Here is a 20,915-nt window from a genome sequence, read left to right as displayed (position 1 = left end):
GCCAACAACAGCTCCTCTGAGTCCAGGTTCAGGACGCACACACCCACAGGTTTACTCTGCCAGGTCTACAACAGTTGGGCCACATTCAGAAGCCCTCCACCTACCTCTGTCCAACCCTCTTGGACCCTCTGCTCTTCGCGTGATCTCAGTCTGACAGTCTGACGTTGCTTGGGTGCCTCTAAAAGCCCACTTCTCTGAGGAAACTTCCAGTACCGGCGGGCGCCTCTGCTCGCTGATTCCCACCCACTGTGTTAGGATATAAAAGTTGGTGGCAAGTTGGGAATGAGCCACAGTCTCCTCAAGTCTCCCCTGAGCTAGAGCACCCACCGCAGGTATAAAGGTCTTCTGCACCCATAGGTCTGACTTCTCTGAATGGTAACCTCCCCACTCTTAAAGGGCAGACCCTCTTGCAGGACCATAGGTGATTACATGACTTTGCAGACCACTTCAACCCCAGAAATGAAATCCCTCAATTCTCGTGTGACGACATCCTGGTATGTGACCATGTCCTGGCAAGTGACAAAATCCTGGCATGTGACCAGAAGAGCCACATGACCAGCTGTGGTCTGGAAGGTGCACTGCTCACATGAGAGGAAGGGCTTTGTGCGCCACGTGTGGTAGGAGCCACATTGTTGCACATAAGTGGATCTACAGAGTTTAGCAGCCCAAAACCTTCACGTGATGGCAACTGCTGAACTTGACACGTACCATGCTGAGAAGGGTTCCAGACCATAGCATCCACATAACCCTAAGCAGTAGATCAAGTCCAGGGCTGAGAGGACCACATGCTGGTAGCTAGTGAGGGTCGCATGAGAGTAGGAACCATGTGCAAAGCAAGGTTTAGGAATCCACCATGCACCAGAGACTTGAAGGACTGAATCTACCACAGGGTCATAGTTGCATAGGGCCAACGTGACAATCTGATGTTTGGGTTTGACAGCCCACAGTTCTGACAGGGCAAGAAGGGCTAAGCCTGTCATGTAACTATTGTCCACAGGATGGCAGCATCTACGTGACCTGCAGCCTTAGGAACCCACAAGGTTCACGTGCCTGGGAGGGCTGAGTCAAATTTCTGACAGTAGGGTCCAATGACAGTGAAGTTCTCCTTGATTTGCATGTTTCAGGGGAACATTACCTTCAGGAGAATTGGAAACCTGAGACTGCCCACATTCCTCTGAGATGTTGGTATCCCCAGGTGACCTTCCTCTAAGCCCCCAAGTTTGAGCTTTACCTATTCCCATCCCTCTCTAATGCGCTTTTCCCCTTGCTAGCACAAGTTTCAGTTCGGTTCAGTCGCTCAGTCATTTCCGACTTTTTGCGACCCCATGGACTGCAGCACACCAGGCTTCTCTGTCCATCACCAACTCCCGGAGCTTACTCAAACTCATGTCCATCGAGTTGGTGATGCCATCCAACCATCTCATCCTCTGTCATTCCCTTCTCCTTTTTCCTTAAATCTTTCCCAGCATCAGGGTCTTTTCCAAGAAGTCAGTTCTTCACATCAGGTGGCCAAAGTACTGCAGTTTCAGCTTCAGCATCAGTCCTTCCAATGAATATTCAGGGTTGATTTCCTTTAGGATTGACTGGTTGGATCTCCTTGCAGTCCAAGGGACTCTCAAGAGTCTTCTCCAACACCACAGTTCAAAAGCATCAATTCTTCAGCACTCAACTTTCTTTGTAGTCCAACTCTCATCTCCATACATGACTACTGGAAAAACCATAGTTTTGAGTAGACGGACATTTGTCGGCCATGTCGCTGCTTTTTAATATGCTGTCTAGGTTGGTCATAGCTTTTCTTCCAAGGAGAAAGCATCTTTTAATTTCATGACTGTAGTCACTGTCTGCAGTGATTTCAGTACCCAAAAAGATAAAGTCTCTCACTGTTTCCATTGTTTCCCCATCTATTTGTCATGAAGTGATGGGACTGGATGTCATGATCTTAGGTTTTTGAAAGTTGAGTTTTAAGCCAGCTTTTTCACACTCCTCTTTCACTTTTCGTCAAGAGGCTCCTTATTTCTTCTTCGGTTTCTGCCATTAATGGTTTTGTCATCTGCATATCTGAGGTTATTGATATTTCTCCTGGCAATCTTGATTCCAGCTTGTGCTTCATGCAGCCCAGCATTCTGCATGATATAGTCTGTATATAAGTTGAATAAGCAGTTGAATATATAAGTTGAATAAGTTGAATATATAACCCTGACGTACTCCTTTCCCAATTTGGAACCAGTTTGTTATTCCATGTCCGGTTCTAACTGTTGCTTCTTGGCCTGCATACAGGTTTCTCAGGAGGCAGGTAAGGTGGTCTGGTGTTGCCATTTCTTGAAGAATTTTCCGTAGTTTGTTGTGATCCACACAGTCAAAGACTTTGGCATAGTCAATAAAGCAGAAGTACATATTTTCCTGGAACTCTCTTGGTGTTTTGATGACCCATTGGATGTTGGCAATTGGATCTCTGGTTCCTCTACCTTTTCTAAATCCAGCTTGAGCATCTGGAGGTTCATGGTTCACATAGTGCTGAAGCCTGGCTTGGAGAATTTTGAGCGTTACTTTACTAGCATGTGAGATGAGTGCAATTGTGCGGTAGTTTGAGCATTCTTTGGCATTGGCTTTCTTTGGGATTGGAATGAAAACTGACCTTTTCCAATCCTGTGGCCACTGCTGAGTTTTCCAAATTTGCTGGCATATTGAGTGCAGCACTTTCACAGCATCATCTTTCAGGATTTGAAATAGCTCAACTGAAATTCTATCACCTCCATTAGCTTTGTTCGTACTGATGCTTCCAAAGGCCCACTGGAGTTTGCATTTCAGGATGTCTGGCTCTAGGTTAGTGATCATACCATCATGGTTATCTGGGTCATGAAGATCATTTTTGTATACTTCTTCTGTGTATTCTTGCCATCTCTTCTTAATATCTTCTGCTTCTGTTTGGTCCATACCTTATCTGTCCTTTATTATGCCCAACTTTACATGAAATATTCCTTTGGTATCTCTAATATTCTTGAAGATATCTCGAGTCTTTCCCATTCTGTTGTTTTCTTCTATTTCTTTGCACTGATCGCTGAGGAAGGCTTTCTTATCTCTCCTTGCTGTTCTTTGGAACTTTGTATTCAAATGAGTACATCTTTCCTTTCCTCCTTTGCCTTTGGCTTCTCTTCTTTTCTCAGCTATTTGTAAGGCCTCCTCAGACAACCATTTTGCCTTTTTGCATTTCTTTTTCTTGGTGATGGTCTTGATCACTACCTTCTGTACAATGGCACAAAACTCGATCCATAGTTCTTCAGGCACTCTGTCTATCAGATCTAATCCCTTGTGTCTATTTGAAACTTCCACTGTATAATCACAAGGGATTTGATTTAGGTCATACCAGAATGGCCTAGTGGTTTCCCTACTTTCTTCAATTTAAGTCTGAATTTTCTGAATAGGAGTTGATGATCTGAGCCACAGTCATCTCCTGGTCTTCTTTTTGCTGACTGTATAGAGCTTCTCCATCTTTGGCTGCAAAGAATATAATCAATCTGATTTCGGTATTGACCATCTGGTGATGTCCATACATACAGTATTCTTTTGTGTTGTTGGAAGAGGGTGTTTGCTATGACCTGTGCGTTTTCTTGGCCAAACCCTGTTAGCCTTTGCCCTGCTTCATTGTGTACTCCAAGGCCAAATTTGCCTGTTACTCCGGGTATCTCTTGGTTTCCTACTTTTGCATTCCAGTCCCCTGTGATGAAAAGGACATCCTCATGCAGGTCCAAATGATTAAAACAAATCTACTGAGTTGCAGTTCTTAATTTGGGGGGAAAATCTGTATACTTATTACTTAGGCCATATACTTTAAAAAGATAACTCATTTAAAACAGGTAACACTATAGATTGGTGTTGTTACAGAAGTTTATGATGAGGACACTGAAGTCCAGGGGTATGAAATCAGTCTATTGACCAAGAGGTCATGGATATTGTAGGTGGCCAACCAAGAATGGTATGCAGTCAGCAGACTGGCTCCAGACTCTCTGTTCTGGCCACCCACTAGGTTCCTCACTGGAAAGTAACACTGGGTTCAACTTTACGAATTGAGAAAATCTGGCAAATCAGCCTCACTTACTGAAAAGATGAGATCATGAGAGATTTCTTTTGAATGCCAGGTAAGACAATTCTAGTACTACTGCTAATTAGACCCAGTCACAGTTGAATCTATTTCATGGCCTCTGTCTAAGGTTTGTGTATAGATAGAAAGCTGTCTCTAATAGGTGAAATACATATATTCCATGTGTGTGTGTATATATATACATATATATACATATATATATATACACACACACATACACACACACGTGTGTGTGCTTGTGGTTTATGAATAGCTTCATGTTAGCTGAAAACATCTTTTTCTTTTAAATAAACCCAGAAAAGAAGTTATCGTAACATTTAATCACCATACTCCTCGCTCCTCAATTACACCAGTTACAAATGAGTGGAATCTGAATTTATTAGATCTTATAGTGCATATGCTGTTCTTGTCTCCCTAGAAAGGAGAGAGAAAGAGTAGGAAACATATCTTTGGGTTGAACTTTTTGTTAAACGGCACATCGAGAAACACCTATTTTTCTGGTTTGTGTGGGAAACTGTAGGATCATCAGTATGTCCAAAATAAGCTTGATCTGATCTTTCTGGTTTTCTGGCTTTGGTAAACAATGCTGTACATCACTGGGATTGTTTTGCTAGGTTTATGCAATATGACATGGCTATAAATATGAGCTGAGGAAAATGCAACAGATCAAATTTTCCACTGTGGTTAAAGTTGAGGAATTTTTTTTTTTTAAAGCAAATTTTATTAAAATAGTTTTGCTTTGAAAGTTGAATATTTTTTTAAATTTAAATGTATTTATTTTAATTGGAGGCTAATTACTTTACAATATTGTATTGGTTTTGCCATACATCAACATGAATCTGCCATGGGTGTAGACGTGATCCCCATACTGAACCCCCCTCCCACCTCCCTCCCCGTACCATCCTTCTGGGTCATCCCAGTGCACCAGCTCCAAGTTGAGGAATTTAGAAAAGACAAGAGACTCTGTTTATGGTTCTAGGCTTACTGAAAAATGTCCTAAGGTTTGGAGTGAAGAACAGTAAGTGAAGACAGTTACTTGTGCAAGTCACTGTGTCTCATCTAACTGTGGAGAATTACTTGTGGGACACAGAAAATTAACAGACAAAAAAAGTGAGGCTTATCTTTATTTAAAATAGAGCTTACTATGAAACTATAAGCAAGATTTGGGAAGCATCTCTATATAGTCATAGGATGGAATCTGACATCACGACCAAATATGTTTCTTATAATCAGATACAGACAAATACATCAGCATAGTAATATGCACAACAATATTATCTACCCCAACTATGCTCACCTGAGGGTGACTGGGCTCAACTTTTTTCCCCAAAAGACAAATTCTGTCCTTCTCCTTATCCCTCTTCAAGTCAGATTTTGCTGCTGTCAGACCTGATACTCCAATCAGACATTCTTTCTCTGAGATGATTACCAGGGGTTTCTAGGACCTTTTAAAAACATTGAGTTAATACTACCCAAAGCAGTCTATAGATTCAATGCAATCCCTATCAAGCTACCAACGGTATTTTTCACAGGGCTAGAACAAATAATTTCACAATTTGTATGGAAATACAAAACCTCGAATAGCCAAAGCAATCTTGAGAAAGAAGAATGGAACTGGAGGAATCAACCTGCCTGACTTCCGGCTCTACTACAAAGCCACAGTCATCAAGACAGTATGGTACTGGCACAAAGACAGAAATATAGATCAATGGAACAAAATAGAAAGCCCAGGGATAAATCCACGCACCTATGGACACCTTATCTTTGACAAAGGAGGCAAGAATATACAATGGAGAAAAGACAATCTCTTTAACAGGTGGTGCTGGGAAAACTGGTCAAGCACTTGTAAAAGAATGAAACTAGAACACTTTCTAACACCATACACAAAAATAAACTCAAAATGGATTAAAGATCTAAACGTAAGGCCAGAAACTATAAAACTCCTAGAGGAGAACATAGGCGAAACACTCTCTGACTTAAATCACAGCAGGATCCTCTATGACCCACCTCCCAGAATATTGGAAATAAAAGCAAAACTAAACAAATGGGACCTAATTAAAATTAAAAGCTTCTGGACAACAAAAGAAACTATAAGCAAGGTGAAAAGACAGCCTTCAGAATGGGAGAAAATAATAGCAAATGAAGCAACTGACAAACAACTAATCTCAAAAATATACAAGCATCTCCTGCAGCTCAATTCCAGAAAAATAAAGGACCCAATCAAAAAATGGGCCAAATAACTAAATAGACATTTCTCCAAAGAAGACATACAGATGGCTAACAAAAACATGAAAAGATGCTCAACATCACTCATAATCAGAGAAATGCAAATCAAAACCACAATGAGGTACCATTTCACGCCAGTCAGAATGGCTGCGATCCAAAAGTCTACAAGCAATAAATGCTGGAGAGGATGTGGAGAAAAGGGAACCCTCTTACACTGTTGGTAGGAATGCAAACTAGTACAACCACTATGGAGAACAGTGTGGAGATTCCTTAAAAAACTGGAAATAGAACTGCCTCATGACCCAGCAATCCCACTGCTGGGCATACACACCGAGGAAACCAGAATCGAAAGAGACACGTGTACCTCAGTGTTCATCGCAGCACTGTTTGTAATAGCCGGGACATGGAAGCAACCTAGATGTCCATCAGCAGATGAATGGATAAGAAAGCTTTGGTACATATACACAATGGAGTATTACTCAGCCATTAAAAAGAATACATTTGAATCAGTTCTAATGAGATGGATGAAACTGGAGCCTATTATACAGAATGAAGTAAACCAGAAGAAAAACACCAATACAGTATACTAACACATATATATGGAATTTAGAAAGATGGTAATGATAACCCTGTATGCGAGACAGCAAAAGAGACATAGATGTATAGAACAGTCTTTTGGACCCTGTGGGAGAGGGAGAGGGTGGGATGATTTGGGAGAATGGTGTTGAAATATGTATATTATCATATATGAAACGAATTTCCAGTCCAGGTTCGATGCATGATACAGGATGCTTGGGGCTGGTGCACTGGGATGACCCAGAGGGATGGGCTGGGGAGGAAGGTGGGAGGGGGGTTCAGGATGGGGAACACATGTACACCCGTGGTGGATTCATGTTGATGTATGGCAAAACCAATATAATATTGTAAAGTAAAAAAAAAAAAAAAAAAAAAAAAAAAAAGCCACTGATTAACAGCAACTGACAGAAAAATTAAAAACATAGCCTAACAGGGAGTAAAGCTGCATCTAGTATGGGAATCATGACTGGACCACATTCAGAAAAGAGTTAGCAAGAGGAAGGAAAACAAACAATGCATACCTACTACAGTGGTGAAGAAACCAGCATGGACAAACAGAATGAAAACCACAGCAGCAATACAGTGATTCGGTGGGGACCTACAGCTTCCTCTTTTGATGGAGCAAGTAAAGAACACACTGATCTATGGCAATAGGTTTGTCAGAGTCAGACGGTCCAGAGTAAACTAGAGGTGATATCTTGTTGTGTTTTTTTGGTAACTGTATCTTTCTAATTAAAGGATAATTGCTTTACAAAAAAAAATTAAAACATTGAGTTATATTAGTGGGGAACTGTCAGCAGTTAAAGATGGAGAAGTGGGAAATGAGACCAACAGAACAGTTGTGATGCTGTTAACCTAAAGGTAAATACTGAAATTCTGGTTCTAACACAAATATGTACAACTAAACTAGATACCCTATCTGAATTTACTTTCAGAAAGCAAAGCTGACTTACCTAGAAACAGTACAGAGATATTACTAGCATCAGATGAAACTGTGTTATTTCTATGGAAATTGCATTTAGAACCTGTTTTTGTTTGTATCTTTAAAAATAAGGGATTATTTGTCAACATCTATTCAAAGTAACTTGAAAATCTACATAAAATAGGTAATTTTCTAGATAAACACAGATTTCCAAAATTTTGACTCTAGCGTTAGAAAGTTTAAATCAGCCAATTTTCACAGAAGAAATGAAGAAAGTTATTTCAGGAATTATCCCCAAGAAAGACCTTTCTCAGATGTATTTATAGGTAAATTCTAGTAAACCATCAAATATCTAGTACTACCAAAGCTTTATGAGTTGGGTAAGAATGTTTGAAAGGAAGTAAACTTGCTTAACTTTTTTGAGGAAGCAAGTAGGATATTAACACATAAAACTAAATACCACAACACTAAATAGAATATTGGCAAACATCCAACAATACGTTTAGACCAATATACTGTGATAAAGTGGTATTGATTCCATTAATACAAAGTTGGCTCTATATTAGGAATTCCATTGAGATCATTCACCATGGTAATATATTTAACGATAAAGACCTGACGTTAGGAAAGATTGAAGGCAAAAGGAGAAGGGGGCAGCAGACAATGAGATGGTTAGATAGCATCATGGATTCAACAGACATAAATATGAGCATCTCTGAGAGACAGTGAGGGACAGGTGACCTTCACATGCTGTAGTCCATGGGGCTGTAAAGAGTTTGATGTGACTTACCAACTGAAGAACAACAATCATATGGCTATCACCATAGATGCCAAGCCAATCTTTGATGCTATGATGATGCTAAGTCGCTTCAGTCGTGTCCGACTCTGTGCGACCCCATAGACGGCAGCCCACCAGGCTCTGCCATCCTTGGGATTCTCCAGGCAAGAATACTGGAGTGGGTTGCCATTTCCTTCTCCAATGCATGAAAGAGAAAAGTGAAAGTGAAGGAAATGTCAAATACCCATTCATCTGAAAAAAGAGAAAACTCAAGAAATAGGAATCGGGGATGCATTATTAACATGATGAAAGAATATAAGTAATTCCTCATGCAAAAAATACTTTATATAGTGGGGGAGTACCAGACATTTTTGGGCTTCCCTGGTGGCTCAGATGGTAAAGAATCTGCCTGCGAATGCGGGAGACCCGAGTTGGATCCCTGGGTCCGGACAACCCTCTGGAGAAGGAAACAGCAACCCACTCTAGCACTTTGCCTGGAGAATCTCATAGACAGAGGAGCCCAGTGAGCTACAGTCCATGGGGTTGCAAAGAGACAGATATGACTAAGCAACTAACACTTTCACTTTCACCAGAGGTTTTCAGAACAACAAAAGTATGCCCACTATATCACTCCTGTTCAATCTTCAACAATAAGCACTAGCCAGTTGACTAGATAAATCAATAAGATTTCTAGTAATGGATAAGAAGATGTAAAGCCACCTCTATGTGCAGGTGATATTATAGTACACCTGAAGAGTCTTATACAAACCAGGACAAATTAAGTAAAACAAAGGGAATTCAGCAAGGTAGTAGGATATAAAGGCTCCCCTGGTGGCTCAGACGGTAAAGAATCTGCCCATAATGCTGGAGACCTGGGTTCGATCATGGGTTGGGAAGATCCCGTGGAGGAGGACATGGCAACCCACTCCAGTATTCTTGTCTGGAGAATCCCCACAGACATAGGAGCCTGACAGGCTACAGTCCATGGGATCACAAAGAGCTGGATATGACTGAGTGACTAAGCATACAGCTGGAGGACACACTAGTAGAGAAAACCCCCTATACAATAGCAATAACAAAGATTAAATACATAGAAATAAACTTAATGAGAGCATCTATACAAGGATAATTAGTAGACACACTATAAAGACTTACTAATTATAACACTGGGGTACATGAATAGACAAATAGTCCAGTGGTATAGAATAGAAAACCCAGAAAAACATGAATTATAGTTGGGAATTTTAGTATATGATCGAAGGGCATGAACAATCATGGGGGGCAAAGATGGACATTCAGTAAATGATGGCTGAAACAACTGAGACATTTGGGAAAAAAAAATCAGTGCAGATCCATGACATACCATCCACAAAAATAAACTGTAAATGGGTTTAGGAATCTAAACAAAAAAAATGAAACCATAACAAAATCTTGAAGAAAATATGGCAGCATTCTTTAATTTCAGCAATGGGAAAAACTTTCTAACTGTGACTGAAATTTCCACAGGTGATTAAAGAAAAGAATAATCTATGCAACTAAAAAAGAATTTTTTTAATGTATAGCAAGTGAAAGTGAAAGTGGCTCAATTGTGTCCGACTCTTTGGGACTCCATGAAGTATAAAGTCTATCAAATTCTCCAGCCCAGAATACTGGAATGAGTAACCATTCCCTTCTCCAGAGGATCTTCCCAACCGAGGGATCAAGCCCAGGTCCCACACATTGCAGGCAGATTCTTTATCAGCTGAGCCACCAGGGAAATCCAAGAGTACTGGAGTGGACAGCCTATCCCTTCTCCAGTGGATCTTCCCAACCCAAGAATCGAACTGGGGTTTCCTGCCTTGCAGGCAGATTCTTTACCAGCTAAGCTAGTCAAAAGGCAATGGACAGACTGGGATAAAGTATTTGCTGCATGCCCAATGGACAAATGAGTAATAGTCCAAGTATACATACAGAAGTCAAGTACTGCAGGACAAAGGGCTAATATTTCTTAAGAAGAATGGGAAAAGGTATAAACAGATAATTCACAAAAAAATATATAAAACAGTCCTCAAAGTATAATGTGTCAAACTTTCTCATAATTAGACAAATACAAACTAAAACAAGGACTTCCTTGGTGGCTCAGTGGTAAACAATTCACCTGCAATGCAGGAGATGCAAGATACTCGGGTTCAATCCCTGGCTGGGGAAGATCCCCTGTAGAAGGAATTGGCAACCAACTCCAGTATTCCTGTCTGGAGAATTCCATGGACAGAGGAGCCTGGCATGCTCCAGTCCACGGGATTGCAAGAGTCAGACATGCCTGAGGAACTAAACCACCAGCATGCTAAAACAACACTGAGATATCATTTCTCACCTACCATATCAACAAAGGTCACAATGGTAGGGCAACATGTTCTGATAGTGAGGTTTTGAGGAAACAACCCCAGTGGCCAGTGGTAATGAAAACCAGTACAACTCTTCTGGTGAGAAATTTGAAAATACCTTATAGAACTATAGATGCATTTAACTTTTGGCCCAACTTCTGTGAGGAAAACTTGAAGATACATTTCCACCAACATAAAAATAATACCCAGGTTATTTCCTGCAGCATTCTTTGTATTAATAATTACAAAATGTTGAAAACAATTGAAATGCCCATATAGAGGCCAGTGTAATCCAATGAAGCTGTAAAAAAGAATGAAGCCCTCCAGGGAATAAAGAGTTTTTTTAGTGGAATGCTGTTTAGTGCAAAAGGAAAAGGGCAAAGAAGCATGAGAAAATGCTGTCCATTTAATAAACACTGGAACATAAGAAAGCACATATGTATCTGTTCATTTGTGTAGAGTAAATACAGGAAAGATTCAACTAGCAACTAAAGAGATTAGTGATCTATAGGGGGACTGTGCAAAAGAAATGGGGAATGGAAGGGGATAGACGGCATGTGGAAAGAGTGACACTCCTATAGTAGATGTTTTTTGTAGCCTTGACTCTTTGAATCACAGTAGTATTTCACATACCCCAGGATTAAATGAAAAATTAAAATCAACTGGGATGTGGCGGGGGCGGGGGGGGGGGCAAACTCAAATTAGAAACACCAACAAATTAACCTAAATATATTACAAATGAATGTCTTAACCACAAGAGATGGAGTGAGGAAGAAAATCGCTAAGCTAAGCAACTTGGGGAAACAATATTTTGATTGCATCCTCTGAGGCTTAAAACATAAAGAACTGTACACAAACACAAGGCATCAGATCTGCTTCTATCTGGTGTGTGTTGTGTGTTCAGTTGCTAAGTCGTGCCCAACTTTTTGCGACCCCAGGCTCTGTAGCACTTGAGGTTTCCCTGTCCATCAGTGTCTCCTGGAGTTTGCTCAAATTCATGTTCATTGAGTCGGTCATACTATCTAACCATTGAGTAGCATTTCTGCAACTACTTCACGTATAATCAGGAGTGAACAAGTAAGTAAATACTGAAAATAAGGAGAGCCAGGAGAGACAAAGAAGTTACAAATACGCCTAGAATGGATTGTTGATATATGGCAAAAACCATCACAATATTTTAAACTCAATATCCCCCCCAAAAATTAATTAAATAATTTTTTTTAAAAAAGAAGTATTAGTAGGAGCTCCTGGCTTTCACTATCTATAGAAATAGGTAGGATGCTTGGGGCTGGTGCACTGGGACGACCCAGAGGGATGGTATGGGGAGGGAGGAGGGAGGAGGGTTCAGGATGGGGAACGCATGTATACCTGTGGCGGATTCATTTTGATATATGGCAAAACCAATACAATATTGTAAAGTTAAAAAATAAAATAAAAAAAAGAAATAGGTAGAGAAATTCAGATGTATCTGGAAGTGTAAGTATATACATACAATATATTTCCTTCATTTGTGAATGAAGAAGGAGGACCTAGCTGCAATGAAATCCCAGTAGCAATGAACACACAGGGAGATATCAGTTACTAAATGTTATTTTCCAAGGAAAGGAAACATGGGTTTTTGCAGAAGTGTTTTGATTTCAGGGCCATGGTGGGGAAAGAGAAACACAAGACGAATCGGAATACCGTATAACACCAGCAAGGAAGTACACAGAAAAGGACCAGGTCATGCTGAAAGAGTACAAACCCCTCAAAAGGAGTTCCTAATCACCAAAGCCAGAAAAATGCAAGAAACTAAATAAGGATATAATTTGATTATGTCACAATATAACAAAGTTATTGACATAAATAATTTGATCACTTGATTTGATAATTAGAAATATATTTCATAAAATAATTTTATAATTAGAAAATTTATAAATAAACGAGGGAGAAAACACAGCTCTACAGAATTCCAATGAACAAATATGGTAGGAATAAGGAAATAGAATGTCACCTTTCAGTCATAATTTGTGTAGGCAAAATCAACAGATGAATTTTAAAAGTAGTGACTAAAAGTCTAGGAAGAATGCTATCCCTCTGTGTGGCTCCCAGCAAGAACTCCCCTAGCCCCAAAGCAGCCTTATGATAGGAACCAGCCGCAGTGTCGGTGTGCCCCTGACTATCAGGTTTCAATTCTCCACCAGCCCACAGAAGTATTCAAACAAGCTAATCACATCCTCCATGGGAACCAAGAGTTATCTCCTCCTCTTATTACTACAGATGGCGTCCCACAGCCCTGCTTGTTCACTCTCTTCCAGAGCATGACTCCCCTGAGGCTTGACCTGACCAGTAGTGTCCTCCACCCCCAGGCAGTGAATCAGTGTTACTGAGAAGCTGCTGTGGGTAGTGCCTATCCAGTGTCAGGGGTGTGTGTTCAGCAGCCACCCCCAGATCCCTACGGTGGAAATCACTCCATCACCATTAGGATGAAGGAGAGGAGAATAAAACAGGTATTATTGCCAAAAATGTGTAACTTCCACCTAATCCTAAGAAAATAGCAGACAAACCCAATTGATAGACATTCTATAAAATACCTGACCAGTATTTTCAAAAGAGTCACTGCTGGGAAAGGCCCAGAAAGCTTGAGGAATTCTCAGCCTGGAGGAGACTAAAGAGAAGTGATGGCCAAATGTGGTATCCAGAATGGGATGCTGGGACAGAAAAAGGAGATTACTATGATAAATGGTGAAATTCAAATAAAGTAGGTAAATTAGTTAACATTACTGCATCAATATTAATTTTTAATTTTCTTAATTTTTCTATGCATATGTAAGATGTTAACATTAGGGAAATTTGTGTGAGGGCTTTCTATACTGTTTTTTTGAAACCTTTCTGTGGGCATAAAATTATTTCAAAAAAACCCCTTGTTTTTAAAGATTCACTCCTGAAAAGAACCATAATTCTATCTGCGGCCTAAATTGCTTCCATCTTCTCTGACTCTTTTCCATTCTATGAACCGAAATCTGCCAGGCTCTTCTGTCCATTGGATTTTCTATGCAAGAATGCTGGAGTGGGTTGCCATGCTCTCCTCCAGGGGATCATCTCAACCCAGGGATAGAACCCGAGTCTCTTACCTCTCCTGCATTGGCAGGCGGGTTCTTTATCAGCTGAGCCACAGGGGAAGCCCCACGGTTATGCTATAAATCCCACTGTTTAATAATAGTTTAATCAAATGAAATACAGTTAGGAGGATGGATATAAAGATGAATAAATTCTCGTGCTGTATCATCCATTAAAAAACTATTTCAAACTGGTTTGAAAGTGAGAGTGTTAGTTGCTCATTCCGTGTCCAACTCTTTGTGATCCCATGGACTGTAGGCCACCAGGCTCCTCTGTCCATGGGATTCTCCAGGCAAGAGTACTGGAGTGGACTTCCGCGGGCTTTACGATTCACCGGCCCGAAGTCGAGATGAGCCTGGCGCTGCGCAATCTGCAGCGGGCGGTGCCCCTGCGGCGCGCGCTACTGCGCCAGAGGCTGCAGGCGGTGCGCGGGGCCCTGGGCGTGCGGGCCTTCGACCTGGGTGTTGTCTGCGTCGACAACCGGAAGATTCAGCAGATGAACAGGATCTACCGAGACCAAGACACCCCGACCGACGTGCTCTCCTTCCCGTTTCACGAGAATCTGAAAGCAGGTGAAATCCCCCAGCCCGACTTTCCAGATGACTATAATTTAGGAGACATTTTCCTGGGTGTGGAGTTTATCCTCCAGCAGTGCAAGGAAGATGAAGATTACTATGACATCCTGACTGAGACTGCCACCCATGGGCTCTGTCACCTGCTGGGCTTCACACACAGCACGGAGGCCGAATGGCAGAAGATGTACCAGAAGGAGAAGCAGGTTCTCCAGGAGCTGAACAAGCACATGGGGACCAGGCTGCAGCCCCTGAGCAGAGGCCTCTTCTGACGGAGGTGACGCACTGTGGCTGGAAGATCTGTGGCTGGAAGCCCCAGAGATCAGGGCGCCCCCAAACCGAGGGTCTCGGTGGCCATTGCTGCCCTGTGGGGCAACTTCCAGTCCTTCCTTTGTTTAGGACACAGCCAGTGTGCTATTTCCAGTGCTGTAAATAAAATAGTTCTCAGCCCTCAAAAAAAAAAAAAAAAAAAAAAAAAAAGAGTACTGGAGTGGATTGCCATTTCCTGTTTAGAGAGCCCATTAAAAATAAATGAGAGTGCAACCATTTCCAGGGCATAGATTAGTATTTCTCTGCTTCTGGTGACTCAGGCGGTAAAGAATCTGCCTACAATGCAGGAGATCTGGGTTCGATTCCTGGGTAGGGAATATCCCTGGAGAAGGAAATGGCAATCAACTCTAGTAGTCTTGCCTGGAGGATCCCATGGACAGAGGAGGCTGGCAGGCCACCGTCCATAGGGTCACAGAGTTGGCCAAGAATGTGCAACCTAGCACAGCATATAGATAGATAGATATAGATACATAGGTATACACCTCCACACACATATACAAATATGCACTTCAACACTTAGAATTTAAAGTTTGGCCTATCAATACGAACCACAAAAATAATCAGATGCAAAGAAATAACGATTCTTTAAAGAAGCACAAGGCTGACCGAGGGATTTCTTTCTTTCTTTTTGATTGATGGATTTTAAAGAGAGCATGACATGGTTAGCCACACAATTGAAGCGAATCACAGGTTAGGAAAGAGAGGTGCCCAGTGGATGGACAGGATTGTGGGCCGGCGCACAATCCATTAGATCTCTTTTCTTATTAATCCCCGAACTTTGGTCCTAGGTACTTTCATTTATATCAGTAGAGATGTAATTTATAGAAAGAATACTGTTGTGCCTTACCTGACTAAAATAAGAGTTGCAAAACAGTTGAGACGTCCAAGACCCCAGCAGTGGAAGCACGTTCCTCCCTCTTGCTGCCAACAAGAAGCAGTGCTGGAGGTGACTGGCGTCTTAACGGTTGCCGCTCCAAGTTAAACCGCCACAGAAGAGGACTTGGATTGGCGCAGCTCAGGTCAGGTGCCACCAGCTCACTCAATCAGCTCTGTACTGGGAGGTGGGGCCAGATTCCAGACCCACCCACAGGGGCTGAAGGCAAAGAGGCTTATCGGTGAGAGGGTTCCAATCAGGCATAGGCTCCGCACCTCTAGAACCAGTTGGCTGGGAAGCCCAGCACAACGTCTTTCCCTGTGGCCTAGGCACCGCCTGGCCAGGGTTTCTGCCAGGCCAGGACTCAAACCCAGAGAACTGATGTCCACATCGATGGGCTTTCGCAACAGAGACTGAACTTCAAAACGATTGGCCCCTTGATGAAAAGGGGGTTTCCCAGGTGGCTCTAGTGTAAAGAACCTGCCTGCCAATGCAGGAGACTGCAGAGTTGCAGGTTCCATCACTGGGTCAGGAAAATCCCCTGGAGGAGGGCACAGTAACCAGTATTCATGCCTGGAGAATCCCATGGACAGAGAAGCCTGGCAGGCTTCAGGCTACCGCCTGGCGGGCGACTTCGGTTCAGTCCAGTTCGGTTCAGTCGCTCAGTTGTGTCCGACTCTTTGCGACCCCATGGACTGTAGCCCGCCAGGCTCCTCCGTCCATGGAATTCTCCAGGCAAGAATACTGGAGTGGGTTGCCATTTCCTTCTCCAGGGGATCTTCCCAACCCAGGGATCGAACCCAGGTCTCCCGCACTGCAGGCAGAAGCTTTAACCTCTGAGCTACCAGACTTAGCATTTGATTAAAAAAAGCTGTCAGACTTAAGTGTCCACGGGGGCACTCCTATGTTACATGAGGGGTCGAGTCCACACCAAAGATAGGGAAAATGTATTCTGGCCTCTGTGCAGTAAAACCAGCACACCACTGACATTGACAATTGACAAAAGCAGCATAAAGGAGAAAACTGTGTGCAAGTTAAGTCACTTCAGTCACGTCTGACTGTGCCTTACAAAGGTGGCTACAGTGATCCCATGAACTGTAGCCCGCCAGGCCCTTCTGTCCAGAGAGTTCTCCAGGCAAGAATACTGCAGTGCATGGGCACGCCCTCCTCCGGGGAAGGAGAAAAATGCCGCCCCTTTAATAACACGCCTATCAACTGCAAGGATCGCTCAGGGTATTTGTTTCCAACCTTCTCCCTGAAACCCGGATTCCACTGTTTTCGTATGTTTCCTATTCTCTTCCCAATTGTTTATCACCTTTCGGAATACAACACATTTTATTTATCTGCTATTTTGTAAATTCGCCATCTCCCTCTGGTGGAAAAATTTAAATTCCTGGAGGGCAGGGATCTTTATTTGTTCATTAACATATCCTTGTAGTAAAGCCTGGTAGGATGCATGCTGCTGCTGCTGCTGCTAAGTCGCTTCAGTCGTGTCTGACTCTGTGCGACCCCATAGACGGTAGCCCACCAGGCTCCCCCGTCCCTGGGATTCTCCAGGCAAGAACACTGGAGTGGGTTGTCATTTCCTTCTCCAATGCATGAAAGTGAAAAAATAAAGCGAAGTCGCTCAGTCGTGTCCGACTCCTAGCGACCCCATGGACTGCAGCCCACCAGGCCCCTCCGTCCATGGGGTTTTCCAGGCGAGAGTACTGGAGTGGGGTGCCATTGCCTTCTCCGGTAGGATGCATACTTCAATATTTTTTCAATGAATTGTTCTCCAGCTACTCTAGCCTCTTTTTTTGTGCCTCTAACCCTAGCTCACCAAACCTGTTCTCATACCATTATGTATTTTCCTGTAACAACCTGCCCACAGATGTTCCTATAACCACCATCCTTACTGAGTTCACGTCTCTGCTCACCTTATCAGCCAAGGCTTACTTTTCTTCCTGACACTTAGCATTTGATCATAGCTTTTCTGAGTAGGTTTTGTTTCTTTGATTTGTTGTTGTTGTTTTTTCTCTGCTTTAGTTTAGTTTTTGCTTTTTTCTGTTTACTTTCTTCAACATTTCTTTCTTATACCCTTTAATTGTGATAAAGAAGTAAACCAGCCATGAATGTTTGAATTTTTGCCCTATAATATCATCTTTCAGTAGATGGGTGTAATGGCATTAAATATCCTAAGACTGGATCCCTGGTTTCATGGCTTTACCTCTTAGTAGTACCATAAGCTCCATGTCCTTGGCCTGGCACATTAACTCTTCCAAGATTTAATTATCCATCTTCAAAAGGAGAATGGCAATTGATGTCACTTCTTGACTGTTGACAGGCTTCCATTCAGATAACACATAGGGCTTAGCAGAACACTTCAGAGTGTTGATAAAAGGATGTTTATGATCCTGACCATTGACTGTATGCTATGAGAATTGAAGGTCAAGAGGTCTAGACTTTTACCTAGGCTCTATTGCTTAAATATATTTTGCAATTTCCACAAAGTCACCTTAAAGTACACTGTGCTTTAGATTTTGCTTCAGTTGAAAAGAGGAATAATGCCTGTCAATACTGTTTCCCATGAGGAGTTTAAGAAAAGTCTAAGTATTTAAGTCATCTCAAACCCAGTATCATTTTTTAATGGGCAATGATTTGTTGATGTGCTTCCAGTGTCCAGACAAATTTCTAAAGAACCCCATGCCAGGATAATGAAAAAGCTTGTTCTCCCTTGCTAAGAGGAACAGACATTAGCCCAGCCTGATGTCAGGTTCTGCCCACAGAATCCTGAGCAGAAAACAACTGAGGGTCCAATTGAGATGCCCCAAACTGGGCAGATTGCAATGAAAATGCACTTAACATCCTCCTCTAGGTGGACCACTCCTGGGTGAAAGTAAGAACAACAGAATTTTCTCAAAAGGGGATTTATTTCCCTCATTAATTACCTCAGGGTAATTATTTCCCTCTCATATCCCCTATAAGAATTTTGAAAACTGGCTTCTCATATTTTTAATTTGCAATGGATGTAATTTCTAGAATATTGCAGATATACCAAATAGATGTGTTTTAGATATCCTTTTTCTAAATCTTGGTACTACAAGTATAGTTCACTCGTTTTATGAAAAATGTTCAGCATATGACTGAACAATTGGAAAGGTAGTTCTCACTGAAAATTCTCAATTGTTAATAGAATTATAGTTTATAAGTAAAAGTGTGACTTCATTTTTCAATTTCAGTAAATGTATGAATGACATTCTATGGTATCTTCCTCTGTACTGCAAATGTAATATTGTTCAGTGGATAATAAGATAGAAAGCAAGGTAGAAGAAGCCCACTTTTCTGTCTGAAATACATCTCCCAGGATCTGTGCCGTTTCAGTAAGAAATGCACTATTTTTATTTTCTATAATTTCCACTTGTTTCTTTATCTTCCACTTCTTTGTTGAGATTTTCAAATTTTTCATTTGTTTTAAAAGAATTTGTAACTACTTGATAATTACTTTTAGGATGATCACTTCAAACTTCTTGTCATTATTTCAACATTATTCACATCAATGTTTACATCTGTAGAATGTCTTTTAGTATTCAAGCTGTGATTTTCTTGAATCTGTGTTTTGTGATCTCTATCATACCCTGGGCATTTTGAATACCACATTCTAAGATTCTGGACCCTATTCATCTGTATTTTTGTATGATACTTGGGTATAACACACAATGGTGTGGGCTGTATCTTCAGATTCCTGCTCTGATTCCACCTTAGCAAAAGTGGATTGCTGACTCATGCTGCCGCAGTGGTAGCAGACCACCCACTCCAGCCATGGATAACGTCCCAGTCAATGAGAGGCACCAATTCACAACCCTTTTGTAGCCTCAGAATGGGAGTATAAGCTCAGTTCCTCTCTATGCACTGCTGACCCTGGGGAAGGGGGATGGGAATGGGAGACCGAACAATTTGTGAGTGGCTGTAGGGTTGGCAGATGAAGCTTGGCTAGCTTGTCTCTGGTCTCTGAGACATCAAGGGGAAAAGGAGAAAGCTGAGTGCTAAGCAACTCTGCCTCCCAATACTGGATTTGGTTTGGATGATGGGTGGGGGTGAAGTTCAGCTCTCAAGAGAGCTCAGAACACAAAGAGGGGTGAGGGAGAAACCAGAGTATTGAGTAGCCCTATCTCACACCACTTCACGAATGCCAGGTGGATATGGAGGTTCAGCTAACCACTGGCAACAGAGGCACCAGAAATGAGAATGAACGGAGTGCTTACTAGTCACATCCGCACTGTCTCATTCAGTTTACTGTTGTTGAGAGGAGGTGGAGATCTGACTTGCCGCTGGACCCCTCTGACGTTACCCTGACAGGTGAATTGAAGGGTCATCACTGATTTTAGAGAAGCAGGACAGAAGATTAACACCCTTCCTGGCCTCTGAAACTTCAGAGTTTAGGGTGAGGGTTTCCACTGGTGTTTGTCTGGAGAGGAGTTGCAGTATTACCAAACACGTTTTCTGTGTTCAGACTACCCTTTTCATAGACCTTTGGTTACAGGAGTCAACTTTTCTTACAGCTTTGTGTCTGTCATTGTTGGTGATTCTCAGTTGGAGGCTTCTTCAGTGCCTTAGAGAAGGCAATGGCACCCCACTCCAGTACTCTTGCCTGGAAAATCCCATGGATGGAGGAGCCTGATAGGCTGCAGTCCATGGGGTCGCTAGGTGTTGGACACGACTGAGCAACTTCACTTTCACTTTTCACTTTCATGCATTGGAGAAGGAAATGGCAGCCTACTCCAGTATTTTTGCCTGGAGAATCCCAGGGACGGGGGAATCTGGTGGGCTGCTGTCTATGGGGTTGCACAGAACAGCACAGAAAGTTTCTATATGAAAAAGTAGAAAGACCAAGTATCCATTCTCTGTCATCACCTTTCAATAATTATTACTTTTTTCCTGCAGAGTTTGTTTGTATATGTATTTGTGTCTGATTTTGCATTAGACTTCTTGGTCGGATTGCAGAGCCAAACCTGTGAGCCCTCTGAGTGTCTGTGAGTGTGTAAATGAAAATCCTTTTCTCCTAGTTTTGTGAAGATGTGATACTTTTATACTAGA

The 20,915-nt window shown here is 42.0% G+C and overlaps 1 protein-coding gene and 1 long non-coding RNA gene across 5 annotated transcripts in view; one reads left to right on the top strand and one right to left on the bottom strand.

Moving 5' to 3' along the window:
• The window catches only part of LOC129640389 (uncharacterized), a 33,788-nt gene that overhangs the window by 7,741 nt on the left and 5,132 nt on the right, over positions 1–20,915 (bottom strand). Inside the window, exons 1-3 of one of the 4 annotated variants that reach the window (XR_008708776.1) lie at positions 15,813–16,000; positions 5,397–5,544; positions 105–246 (exon numbers count right to left, since the gene is read on the bottom strand). This is a non-coding gene — a long non-coding RNA (uncharacterized LOC129640389). Of the gene's footprint in view, positions 1–104; positions 247–5,396; positions 5,545–13,537; positions 13,602–15,812; positions 16,001–20,915 lie in introns of those variants that run through there. The other 3 variants (XR_008708775.1, XR_008708777.1, XR_008708778.1) reach the window with 3 other exon arrangements.
• LOC129640388 (endoribonuclease YbeY-like) lies at positions 14,382–15,089 on the top strand. Its single transcript, XM_055565680.1, has one exon. The coding sequence runs from the start codon at positions 14,413–14,415 to the stop codon at positions 14,905–14,907; it is 495 nt and encodes a 164-aa protein (XP_055421655.1). The 5' UTR covers positions 14,382–14,412; the 3' UTR covers positions 14,908–15,089.

This window comes from Bubalus kerabau, chromosome X, assembly GCF_029407905.1.
Source record: "Bubalus kerabau isolate K-KA32 ecotype Philippines breed swamp buffalo chromosome X, PCC_UOA_SB_1v2, whole genome shotgun sequence".
Lineage (NCBI taxonomy): Eukaryota > Metazoa > Chordata > Mammalia > Artiodactyla > Bovidae > Bubalus > Bubalus kerabau.
The sequence above is the reverse complement of the archived record's forward strand: the minus strand, read 5'-3'. Positions and strand labels throughout refer to the sequence as shown.

Excerpts from the sequence above, each read along its gene's own strand:
- LOC129640388 (XM_055565680.1), top strand. The coding sequence starts at position 14,413 with ATGAGCCTGGCGCTGCGCAATCTGCAGCGGGCGGTGCCCCTGCGGCGC.